This window comes from Myotis daubentonii, chromosome X (assembly GCF_963259705.1).
Source record: "Myotis daubentonii chromosome X, mMyoDau2.1, whole genome shotgun sequence".
NCBI classification, from domain to species: Eukaryota; Metazoa; Chordata; class Mammalia; order Chiroptera; family Vespertilionidae; genus Myotis; species Myotis daubentonii.
The window spans coordinates 26,772,991-26,785,296 of NC_081861.1; the positions used below are offsets into that span (position 1 = coordinate 26,772,991).

Here is a 12,306-nt window from a genome sequence, read left to right on the forward strand (position 1 = left end):
CCATACTTTGTTGCTTTTAGAAGCCCTGGTAGAAGTTTAATAGCAGATACTGTGAAAATCACTTTTATTTACTAATATATGGTTTAAAATATAATATAAATCTTGCTTTATGCAGATATACTGACAATGAGTAATTTGTGACTTGTAGTCTGTGCTTCCTGGCCATGTGTAGTAGTGCCAGATTAATTAGAACAGAAAGTAGATTTTAGCTTGGTGAAAATATATGGATAATGGTTTATTAAATTCTGAATCTGAATTGCTTTGGCAACTATTAAAGTATGCTGTTTTTCTGTTAATAATAAAAATTTTACATATGTTTATATTTAATAATAGAGAAGAAATTCTTGAAAAGATATGAAATGTTCAGATTTCCCCTTTTTCTTGGTAAATTTCCCATTAGTTTATTTCTCTTAAGGTAATCAGTAGTGTTAGGTGACAGATTTCTCTGCATGTTTTGTGTTTTTTAAATTAAATTTGTTGGAGTGACATTGGTGAATATAATTTTATAGGTTTCAAGTGTACAGTTCTGTAACTCATCATTTGTATATTGTACTGTGTGTTTATCACCCACATCTTCCATGTTTTTGAATGAATACAAGATTCACCTAAGCAAGCAGGTCTTTTTATTTATTTATTTATTTTTATTTATTTTTTTTGAAGGTACAGTCAATTACCCTTTTTGTCTTTTATTAGATAGGATTTTATTAAATTAAATATTTATTGTTCAGATTATTACAGTTGTTCCTCTTTCCCCACCCATAGTTCCCCTCCACCTAGTTCCCACCCCACCTTCTGCCCTTACCCCTGCCATTGTCCTCATCCAGAGGTGTATGATTTTTGTCCAGTCTATTCCCGCACCCCCCACACCCCTTGCCCCCTGAGAATTGTCAGTCCACTCCCTTTCTATGTCCCTGATTCTATTATATTCACCAGTTTATTCTGTTCATAAATTATTTATCTTCTTAAAGGGTACCTTTCAGCATTTCATATAATACTGGTTTGGTGGTGATGAACTCCTTTAGCTTTTTCTTATCTGTGAAGCTCTTTATCTGGCCTTCACTTCTGAATGATAGCTTTGCTGGATAAAGTAATCTTGGTTGTAGGTTCTTGGTATTCATCATTTTGAATATTTCTTGCCACTCCCTTCTGGCCTGCATACTTTCTATTGAGAAATCAGCTGACAGTCGTATGGGTACTCCCTTGTAGGTAACTGACTGTTTTTCTCTTGCCGCTTTTAAGATTCTCTCTTTGTCTTTTGCTCTTGGCATTTTAATTATGATGTGTCTTGGTGTGGTCCTCTTTGGATTCCTTTTGTTTGGGGTTCTCTGTGCTTCCTGGACTTGTAAGTCTATTTCTTTGACCAGGTAGGGGAAGTTTTCTGTCATTATTTCTTCAAATAGGTTTTCAATATCTTGCTCTCTCTCTTCTTCTGGCACCACTATAATTTGGATGTTGTTATGCTTGAAGTTGTCCCAGAGGCTCCTTACACTATCTTCATATTTTTGGATTCTTTTTTCTTTTTTTTTCCGGCTGGGCATTTTTTGCTTCTTTGTATTTCAAATCTTTGACTTGATTCTTGGGATCCTCTTGTCTGCTGTTGGGTCTCTGTATATTATTCTTTATTTCAGTCAGTGTATACTTAATTTCTAGTTGGTCCTTTTTCATATTCTCAAGGGTCTCACTAAATTTATCAGCGGTTTCTAGAAAATTCTTGAAAAACCTTATAACCGTGGTTTTGAACTCTATATCCAGTAGTTTGCTTTCCTCCATTTCTGTCACTTGTGACCTGTTTCTTTGTCTCCACATTTTGGCTGCTTCCCTTTGTTGGTAGAGTGGCTTTGTGTGCTAGGTGTCCTATAGGGCCCAGTGGCTCGGCCTCTCCAATTACCTGAGGTGGACACTCTTGGTACACGCCTTTGTGGGCTGTGTGCACAGTCTTGTTGTAGTTAAGCCTTAATTGTTGTAGGTATCACTGGGAGGAATTGACCTCCAGGCCAATGGGCTGTGAGAATCAGTTGTGTCTATGGTGGGATAACTTCTGTGCTGGAGACACTCTTATGGGGCAAGACTTGCTTCAGTGGGGCTTCGGTGCTCACTGAGTCTGCCCCCTGAGTGTGTCCCTTATGGATCTGAGGAGTTGTAATCTGGATGGTCCCACTCTGACCACTGGGTACACTGGCTCTTGGATCTCTAAGGAGGTGCTAATTTAGCCTCTGCCTGAGGCCATCCAGCAGGAGCTATGGAGAGATCTTCAGATTCCTCTTCTTTGTTTGGGGTTTGGAGGTGCCCAGATGAGGCCCAGCTGTGAAGCAATGCAAGCTGCTGTGGGGCCTTGGGCCTTCTTTTGGATGTTCTGGGTCTCTCTGACCCAGCTGCAGTTTGTTAGGGAATTTTAGATTGCAGAGGGCCAGGGTATTCATATGCAAAAGCTTCTGCTCACAGCTTGGGTGGAGCGGGGTCTCAGGGAATCAACAGCGTGGAGCAAACAACTATGGCTGATCCTCAGCCCTGCCCTAAGAGGACCTGGGTCTCACTGTTCCGCGGTAATCACTGCAGGTGCCTCTGAGAGAAAGCTGCCCTCAAGTTCTGCCTGATGTCAGACAGTCCAGTTTCTCCCTGTATGAGTCTGGGTCCCCAGAGACTCGCCCAGAACTGGAGTTCAGAGCAGTCGGGAGCTTGAGATTCCTTCCCAATTGAAAAAGACAGCCGCATCCTCAGTTGCCAGCCCTTTCCGTGTGCGCCTCCGTACCTCTGCACTTTACTTCCACACCGCACCTCCTCTGAGTCTCAGTGTGCTTTTCTCTTTCCTTCTAGTTGTAGAATTTCCACTTGGCCAGCCTTCCTGTGGTTCTGGATGATGTCCGTTTTGTCCTAGTTGTATTTTTGAAGTGGTTGTGCAAGGCAGCAATTTCCGGTGTTTACCTATGCTGCCATCTTGGTTTTCCGCAAGCAGGTCTTGTTAGAAATGGAATCTTTTAACCCAGCGCTCACCATGAGTCTGGTGGTTAGAATAAGAAAGTCTTTATTTACATTCAGATTATCTGCTTGGTGTCCAAATTTTAATCCAAGCCCATTTATTCCTTCCAGGTAGCACAGAGCATGTCCTTCGGCTGCCCAGCCAATATGTGCTTTAGGAAAATAAATTTATTTTAATATTAGTCTAGGCCAAATCTTGCAGGAGGAAAATATCACATATATTCCAAAGCAAATATAAAGGTGTTTTGATTTTCCAATGTCTTAGATTATCTGTGCAACTTTCTTTCAGTAGTTTGAATAATTCATATTTTAGACCTGTTTGCCTTTTGGTTGAAAAAATATCTGAGCCAGTTAAATTATCCAAACGTCTTTCTTAAAAGTGGTATTATTAATGATGCATTTGACGGCAGTGAGCATAGAGTAGGAGTACTGTGGAATATACCGTTTTCATTTTAATTTTTACTATTCTGAAGCCTGTTTATATTCTGTCTCCACCTAAAAAAATCCAGTGCTAATAGAAAGAAATGACATTTTGAAGAAAAAATAGTAGAATAGAGAAGCAGGGTGGGTGGGAAGTTATATTTCATTGAGGGTGGTATAGGGCCCAGAAACTTCCAAATGTCACAGATTACTTTATACTGGAAATATGTTAACTTAGAAATTCATACAAATGATAATATTAAAGGCTCATAATATTTAACCTTAGAACACATTAGATCAGGATGGGCTTTTGCAAAGGAGCTAGTGACCAGATTTAAATTAGAACCCATATATTCTGATTCACAATTCCTTCTCCAATTCTTTGCTTTGTTTCTTTTTCAAAAATAAAAAATATTTCTGTGTAAATCCTAAAACTTCATGACTACCTCTCCAGCTTTGTTTCTCATCATGTTCTTCTTACTGTCTATACTACAGCCACACTAGCCTGTTTTTGGCTTCTAGAACTATCCTTGCTTCCCCCCAAACCTTACCTCATTCATGCCTACTCATCTTTCAGATGACAGCTCAAATTTCACTTTTAGGGAGACTTGTTCCTCCTTCCTCCCTGTTCCTTCAAATTAGATCAGGTTTCCCATGTTATATACTCTCAGAGCCTCTTGTATCTTTCCTTTATTGCTTTGATCATAGATTATAATATGGTTATTAGTATAATTATTTCAGTGTCTGTATTCTGAACTGTTCTGTAATTTTGATGAGGGCAGGAGCCATGTCTGTCTTATACACCATTGTTTTCTAATATCTAGCATAATTCTTGCACTTGGCAGGTACTCAGTAATAGAATAAATGAATGAGTGAATTTGGGCCAAATAGAGCATAGAGCTTATATGTTGGGTTGATGGGAATCAAAGCTGGAAAGGCAGCCTGGTGGCAAATGGTGAAGGCTTTTAATTGTGAATGTTGCAATATGAAGGCAGATTTATGAGGAAGGGCAGACTGATTGTTGGGAGCCACGAGGGCTTGGGCTGGATGGATAAGGTATCCCTGTGCTGGGTTGTAGAGGCTCTTGATGCCCTTTTAGTGGAAGGGTAGGAGCAGAAGCCAGTTGTCAGGATTAAAGAGGTGAAAGGACTTTGAGAGTATTAGGTCTGTGGATATAGAGCAGTGATGGCAAACCTTTTGAGCTTGGCGTGTCAGCATTTTGAAAAACCCTAACTTAACTCTGGTGCCGTGTCACATATAGAAATTTTTTTTACCTTTGCAACCATAGTAAAACAAAGATTTATATTTTGATATTTATTTTATATATTTAAATGCCATTTAACAAAGAAAAATCAACTAAAAAAATGAGTTCGCGTGTCACCTCTGACACGCATGTCATAGGCTCGCCATCACTGATATAGAGCATTCCTTTTATTTTTTAAAAAATATATTTTTATTGATCTCAGAGAGGAAGGGAAAGGGAGAGAGAGAGAGAAGCATCAACAACGAGAGAATCATTGGATCGGCTGCCTCGTGCACGCCCCACACTGGGGATCGAGCCCACAACCGGGGTATATGCCCCAGCTGGAATTGAACCGTGACCTCCTGGTTCAAAGGTCAGTGCTCAATCACTGAGCCATGCCAGCTGGGCTATAGAGAGCATTCCTTTTAGAAGCTTAACTGGATAGTAATAGAAGGGATCAAAGAAAGGAATCTTTTAGAGGTGGTAGGGAGACCTTTGGGTTTTGAAAGCAAGAAGAAAGGAAACAGTGTAAGAAATTCATAAAATGAGAAGAATATGAAATGCAAATAATGGAGGAAATTAGAAAAAAAATGTGTTTGAATCAAAGTCCTTTTGGGAGTGGAGAAGTGGTAAAATCTAGTGCAGTTGAAAGATTTGGTTCTGTAGTAGAAGGACCATGAAGCACTGTTTAATAGAATACTTCACACAGTTCAGGGTAGGTACTTCAATTAGTAACCATTTCCTTCTACTGTGAGACTGATGGGAAGGTAAGAAGATAAATATAAGGTAGAAATCTCTTTAGCTGAAGATAAGGGAACAACCTCACTAAAACTGTGACTTGTCAAGAGGAAGGCTTATTGACATTCTGGTGCCTCCTGGAGAGCACTAAAATGATAGGGAACCTCGAGTGTCTTACTTTCACAGGTATTTGAATATAGTACATGTTAACATAGTTCATTGCTATTGCTTTTTTGCTTTTCATTATTTACAAATGCAGTTCTGATTTGTGAGTTCTTAAAACTATGTTTTTGCATGTTATGTTTACTTTTACCCTGATAGATACATCTGCTTATAATTCTTTTTGCTTTGTCTTCAGTTCAGATATTTTGGATGGCAGTAGTAGTAGCAGTAGCAGCAGTGTCTTATGCTCAGACTCACTGGCTAAAGGCAGCACGATTGCAGAGTCTCCAGTAGCATGCTCCAATTCATGCCCTCCATTCATCTTGATGGATGATCTCTCACCCAAGTGATTTACCCATTTCTGATTCAGTGTTTTAGCTGCTGTTTCCTACATAAATCATTCTGTGAGAGGAACACAGAGAACTTTGATCCACAATGAGGATTAAAGTATTACATATTTAAACCATTTTGACACCATTCTTTTTTTGGCATCTCTCCTCTACAGTTCAATTTTATGAGGATAGTGACCTTACTTGTGTGTGTGTGTGTGTGTGTCTCTCTCTCTTTTTGCTGATCACATTTTGGATCTAGGGACTAAATCTCAAATACATTTAAGGAAAGCACTGATATGTATTTTTTTTTACTGATATGTATTTTTTTACTGATATGTATTTTTGATAATGGTTCCTTTCCCCAGCAGTTATATGACACCTAGAGTAGATCAGAAATTCTCTTGCTTGACAAATTATTTGTCCTCTGTTGGCTACATAGTTTCAAATCTACTTCACAATAGATGAGTTGCTTTTCATTTTATATATATTTTTTTATTTTTCTGCATCAGTTTAAAGCACATTGTTTGGTTTCCTTTTCCTGTTTGAGCTGCTCACTTGCCATTTCTCACAGAGCGGAAAAAACACATAGTTGCTTTCATTACTACCCATATTGCTTCTTTGTTGTTGGAGTGTATGACGTGAGGATTGATTTTAGTGCTGAGAGTGTAAATGAACTTACATGATGCCTGGAGTAGTCACCACACAAGTTCCTGTGACTTAGCTACCACAGTTGATATTTTTCTCCCCAAATCTGTTACCCTAAGGAATATATACAATATTATTAATATTTCTAGGTGGTGTTATCAAGGAGAAGAAATTCCTGCCTTGACCAGATGTGTGGAGCACCTACAAATGAATGAATAATGTTATTTACCCACTAACTACTGTCTAGAAAGCATACATGAAGCTTGACAGCTTGCCCTGGGTGGTATTATGAGGCCTGAGATGCCTTGGGGTAAAGATGTATATCATAAGGTACCTAGAAAAGGGGGCTTTATGTGACTGCCACATACTGTTTTGATTGCTGCTTTTTTCTGATTACTTTTGTGACATTAAATTCTTTTGTTTTGTCGTGTGATGAGTGGTGCTGCTGACTGTGTTTTGGTCATTGTGTTGCCACCAGAATCAGAATCCAGTTCTTTTTCATGCTGCCTTATAGCAAGGCAATTTAATATCTATGTGGAGTAGGAACTGAAAAAAAAATCAATGTTATTGTGAACTCTGCTTTTAAGAAGCTGTTTGAGCTGTGAACATTGTACATGATAGTCTGAGATACCAGAAGTTAATTTTTAAAAGGTAAATCCTGAATGGAGCTATTTTAAAAACCTGAATGTAGTCTATTGTTGTGTTATTTATTATTTAAAATTGTGTAAAAATGTCTGTCATGATAGATTTCTTTTAATGTTCATATATTGTGGGTGGATAGTCTGTATTTAATATGCAAATTTGCCTGCTAGGATCATAGTATTCCATTTTTGAATGTATGTAAGAAACGAAAACTACTGCACTTGTGTGTTTTGAAGGCAAAGATCCTTGAATCTTGAAGGAAGATGTTGCACTTTGCAGGTACTCGCTGACTAGTAATACTGAATAGCTTGAAGGGAAACATATTCTCTTTGAATTATAAGAGAGCATCACTTAGCTAGCAATAAGTAGTTCTGTTACAGCATCAGATGCGTTGTTTATTTTAAATAGTAATAACCACCATTAATGGCTTTATTTCTCATATTGCTTTCACCTGTGCAAAGGCCATAATCCTTCAAACCTAACATAAATGTGTATATTATGAAGATTGTTCTCTAGTATGCCATTTTAAAGAAACATTATTTCTGTGGTATTCAGTGTATTTATTCTGTTTGTAAAAGAACCATGTTAAGATGTTTCTTCCTATATAATATTGAGCGATGGTTTTATCTTACAGGATACTTATCCACATTCACTCTACTGTCTTTTTGCCTTAAAGGGACACTTTTGGCTATTTAGTGGCTCTAATTTAGAACTCTTAAGAAATAACCTTTGGAATGTGATATTTATTTTTCAAATTCAGTGGTGGGGTAGAATTAGGGCAGGAAAATGAAATTGTTCCAATGGTATGAGAACTAGGAAGCAAGATGGTTAACTTTATTGTTTAAAAGGACTAGGAAGTTAAATTTCTGCAGGGATTGTTTTGAGATAAATAAAAGGTAGAGATGCTAATCTTCAGATTAGCTTGGTTAAGAGAACCCCTTTATTTTTATATAAAATTTAATATTTGAAAAGTGATCATTGTTATAAATTAAAATTATCTCTTCCTATTCTATATTATATCATATTTCAGGCTTCTATTTGAAGATAAATACAAGAGATGATATGGTAAGAAAATCCTATAGATGATGCTCTTTTTCCTTGACTGACTTATGTAATCATTGTATTTCATGATAACTGCTTTTGGAATAATGGGAAATTTTGTGAAATGCTGACCTTGTGTATATCTTAAAATGCAAATTTAATAAAGTGTGTACACATGCATAAAATTCTGTAAAATTTTTAAAGTGTATTTATTTTATTCTTATTAATAACTAGAGGCCCGGTGCATGAAATTCATGCGGGGGGGGGGGGGTCCCTCAGCCCAGCCTACACCCTCTCCAATCTGGGATCCCTCTCACAATCCAGGACTGCTGGCTCCCAACTGCTTGCCTGCCTGATTGCCCCTAACCACTTCTGCCTGCCAGCCTGATCACTCCCTAACCACTCCCCTGCCAGCCTGATTGATGCCTGACTGCTCCCCTGCTGGTCCAATTGCTCCTAACTGCCCTCCCCTGCCAGCCTGGTCACCCCTAACTGCCCTCCTGTGCTGGTTTGGTCCCCCCCCAGCTGCCCTCTCCTGCAGGCCTGGTCCCCCTCTAACTGCCCTCCCCTGCAGGCCTGGTCTCCCCCAACTGTCCTCCTCTGCAGGCCTGGTCCCCACCACTGCCCTCCCCTGCCAGCCTGATCCCACCAACTGCCCTCCCCTGCAGGCCTGGTCCCCCCAACTGCCCTCCTCTGCAGGCCTGGTCCCCCCAACTGTCCTCCCCTGCAGGCCTGGTCCCTCCCGACTGCCCTCCCCTGCAGGCCTGGTCCCCCCAACTGCCCTCCCCTGCAGGCCTGGTCTCCCCCAACTGCCCTCCTCTGCAGACCTGGTCCCCGCAACTGCCCTCCCCTGCAGGCCTGGTCTCTCCCAACTGCCCTCCCCTGCAGGCCTGGTCCCCCCAACTGCCCTCCCCTGCAGGCCTGGTCCCCCCAACTGCCCTCCCCTGCTGGCCTGGTCCCCCCCAACTGCCCTCTCCTGCAGGCCTGGTCCCCCCCAACTGCCCTCCTCTGCAGGCCTGGTCCCCCCAACTGCCCTCCCCTGCAGGCCTGGTCCCCCCCAACTGCCCTCCCCTGCAGGCCTGGTCCCCCCAACTGCCCTCCCCTGCAGGCCTGGTCCCCCCAACTGCCCTCCTCTGCAGGCCTGGTCCCCCCCAACTGCCCTTCCTCCCCTGTAGGCCTGGTTTCCCCCAACTGCCCTCCCCTACAGGCCTGGTCCCTCCCAACTGCCCTCCCCTGTAGGCCTGGTTTCCCCCAACTGCCCTCCTCTGCAGGGCTGGTCCCCCCAACTGCCCTCCCCTGCAGGCCTGGTCCCCCCAACTGCCCTCCCCTGCAGGCCTGGTCCCCCCAACTGCCCTCCCCTGCAGGCCTGGTCCCCCCAACTGCCCTCCCCTGCAGGCCTGGTCTCTCCCAACTGCCCTCCCCTGCAGGCCTGGTCCCCCCAACTGCCCTCCCCTGCAGGCCTGGTCCCCCCAACTGCTCTCCCCTGCCGGCCATCTTGTGGCGACCATCTTGTGACCACATGGGGGCGGCCATCTTGTGTGTTGGAGTGAGGGTCAATTTGCATATCACGGCTTTATTAGATAGGATGATTTTCTGCCTCCATAGTGCAGTATTACATTCTTTTGGGCTAATTGCAATCAAGTTTTGAATAAAAGGGTATCAGGAACACAAAGGAACTAATAACTATATTGAAGTTTGGACTGTTTCCCAAAACAAAGAGAAATCTCCCCCCATAACCTGTCAAATTTTCAAGAACATTTTGTAGAATTTGACAGTTTAGAAGGTTCTTGCCAAGATCACATGGATTTCATACTTGTTTTCAATTTATTTTATTTTGTTTGTTTTTTACATATTCATAAGGCTAAATTGTTTTTAGAACTAGATGGAGAGGTAGACAGGCAAAAAATAAAAGCCTTTTTATATGACTCAGGTTACAAGCACTCAGTTTTCTTTTCAGTATTTTAAAAATATATGAACTGTTTTATTTCACATTTACAGAAAAGTTGTATAAATAGCACAAAGAACTCCAGTATATCCTTCACCCTGGTTTCTCAGTTGTTGATATTTAACCACATTTGCTTTATCATTCTCTCTATCTCTCAATTCTTGTATGTATGTATGTATGTATGTATGTATGTATGTATGTATCTATCTATCTTATGTGTGTATGAACACACATTTTTTTTCTGAACCAACAGTTACAGGCATGATATGCCCTATTATCCTTAAATGCGTCAGTGAAAATTTTCTACATAAGCAATGCTGTGTTCTCAATATATCATAGCAGGAGGCACATGCTGTCACTGTCATACTGGTGATGGTAACCTTGATCCTTTGGTTAAATTGGTGTCTACCATGTTATTCCATTGAACAGTTAGTGTTTTCCCTTTGAAAATAATAAAATATTTGTATAGAGATCCTTTGAGAGTATTACATATCTTGTTTCCTCATGAAACTTTCACTTACTACTATTAGTATCCACTAATCTTTCTTCTCTGATGGTATTATGATGGCTATCTGATGGTGACTCTCTAATTCTATAATTTCTACTACATTTATTAATTGTCATTCTACTGTAAAGAAAATTCCCTTCTCTACTATTTATTTACATCAATGTAGATTCATGGACTCCTATTTTAGTCAATGGGATTTAACCCATTACCATGATTATATTGATATTCATCTCTCAGATTTGGATGGTGAGTGCCCCTCCATGCCAGCTCCTGAGTACTGTTGACAAATCCCTATGATTTTTTGAGCAGTGCTTTACTTTCTGGCATAAGATGTCCCAGATTCATACTTTTCTTGCCCCAGCCCTAGGATCAGCCATTTCTCTAAGGAGCCCTGATTTCTTTTAATGGAGAATGGTATTTCAAAGTCAAGGTGTAGGCTAGACACTGGTATAATCATTGCCACTGGGGGGGGGGGGGGTCAGCATGGTTTAAAGGCCTTCTCAGCATAGATCCACACATATTTATATCTGTTCATCTATTAAAAATCATGAATTCAAATTCATACCTCCTGTTTCAGTTCAACAACACAGGGTACATCCTGGCATCTACCCTATAATTCCATTCTCAGGTAGTGACAGACCTGGTTCCCTTTATCCTCAAAACAATTGGTAATTTCTCCTGTATGTAACCAATTTCCAGCTCTGACATCCTGGCTGCCTTGCTAGCCCAACCATTTCTTTGGCTCTGACCCTCATGCCCCTCTAGCCCTACCAGCTCTGGCTGCCTCTATGAAGGGAAAGGGAAAAAGATCTAAATACTCAAGTTTTAAATATCCCTGGCTTACACCACCAACAACCTCCTTTTCGTTTGTGTTCAACTATTCACAGTTCAGGGATATTTTTCTCTTTTTAAAGACATTTTTCATTACAGTTTACATTCAATATTATTTTATATTAGTTTCAGGTATACAGTGGTTAGACAATCATAAACTTCACAAAGCGTTTCTTCCAATATTGTCAGTATTCACCTGGCACCATACAGAGTTATTACAATATTATTGACTATATTCCCTATGCCATACTTTACAAGGGATTTCTTAGACTGTTTATCAATTTAACAGATATTTATTGAGCCCTGTGCTGGGAACTATAAGTGCAGATTAAGTTCGTGCCTTCAAGAAGACAAGTCTAGTAAAAGAAACAGAAATACACAGACTATTAGAAGCAATTTGAGTGTGCTGGGTGAATACAAAGGAAGAGCACCCAACATAGGGTGTGCTGTGCTTCTGGAATGTTTCCCAGAAGTAGCACTGAAGCTGAATCTTGAAGAGCAATCTTGGGTGGAGGTGGGAGTCAGGTAGAGGGAAATCGGATACAGGTAAGAAGAGATTAAATCACTATCACAGAAATACAGTAATTTGACAATTATGGAAAATGAGGCTGGATTAACCAATGTTACCTCAATGAATTAAAAAAATGAAGCTGGAGAGAGAAACAGGCTGTGGTCTTTTAGAATTTGATCATTTTAGCTTATGTAGGTAGAAATCTTTATGCCTATGTGTATAGACATAAGCAGGAAGATTGTATAAAGAAGTGGGTTAAGGACAAAATCCTGACAAACACCAACATTTAAAAGGAAGCTGAAATAGAGATTG

At 40.5% G+C, this 12,306-nt stretch overlaps 1 protein-coding gene across 8 annotated transcripts in view; it reads left to right on the top strand.

Annotated features, from left to right (window-relative positions):
* The window catches only part of PABIR2 (PABIR family member 2), a 28,256-nt gene extending 19,872 nt beyond the window's left edge, over window positions 1–8,384 (top strand). For 6 of the 8 annotated variants that reach the window (XM_059680318.1, XM_059680319.1, XM_059680322.1 and 3 more), the window contains one exon: window positions 6,666–8,384. In XM_059680318.1, the coding sequence (XP_059536301.1) occupies window positions 6,666–6,735 (70 nt within the window). In that variant the 3' untranslated portion in view covers window positions 6,736–8,384. The other 2 variants (XM_059680325.1, XM_059680326.1) reach the window with 1 other exon arrangement.
* Window positions 8,385–12,306: the final 3,922 nt, after the last annotated feature.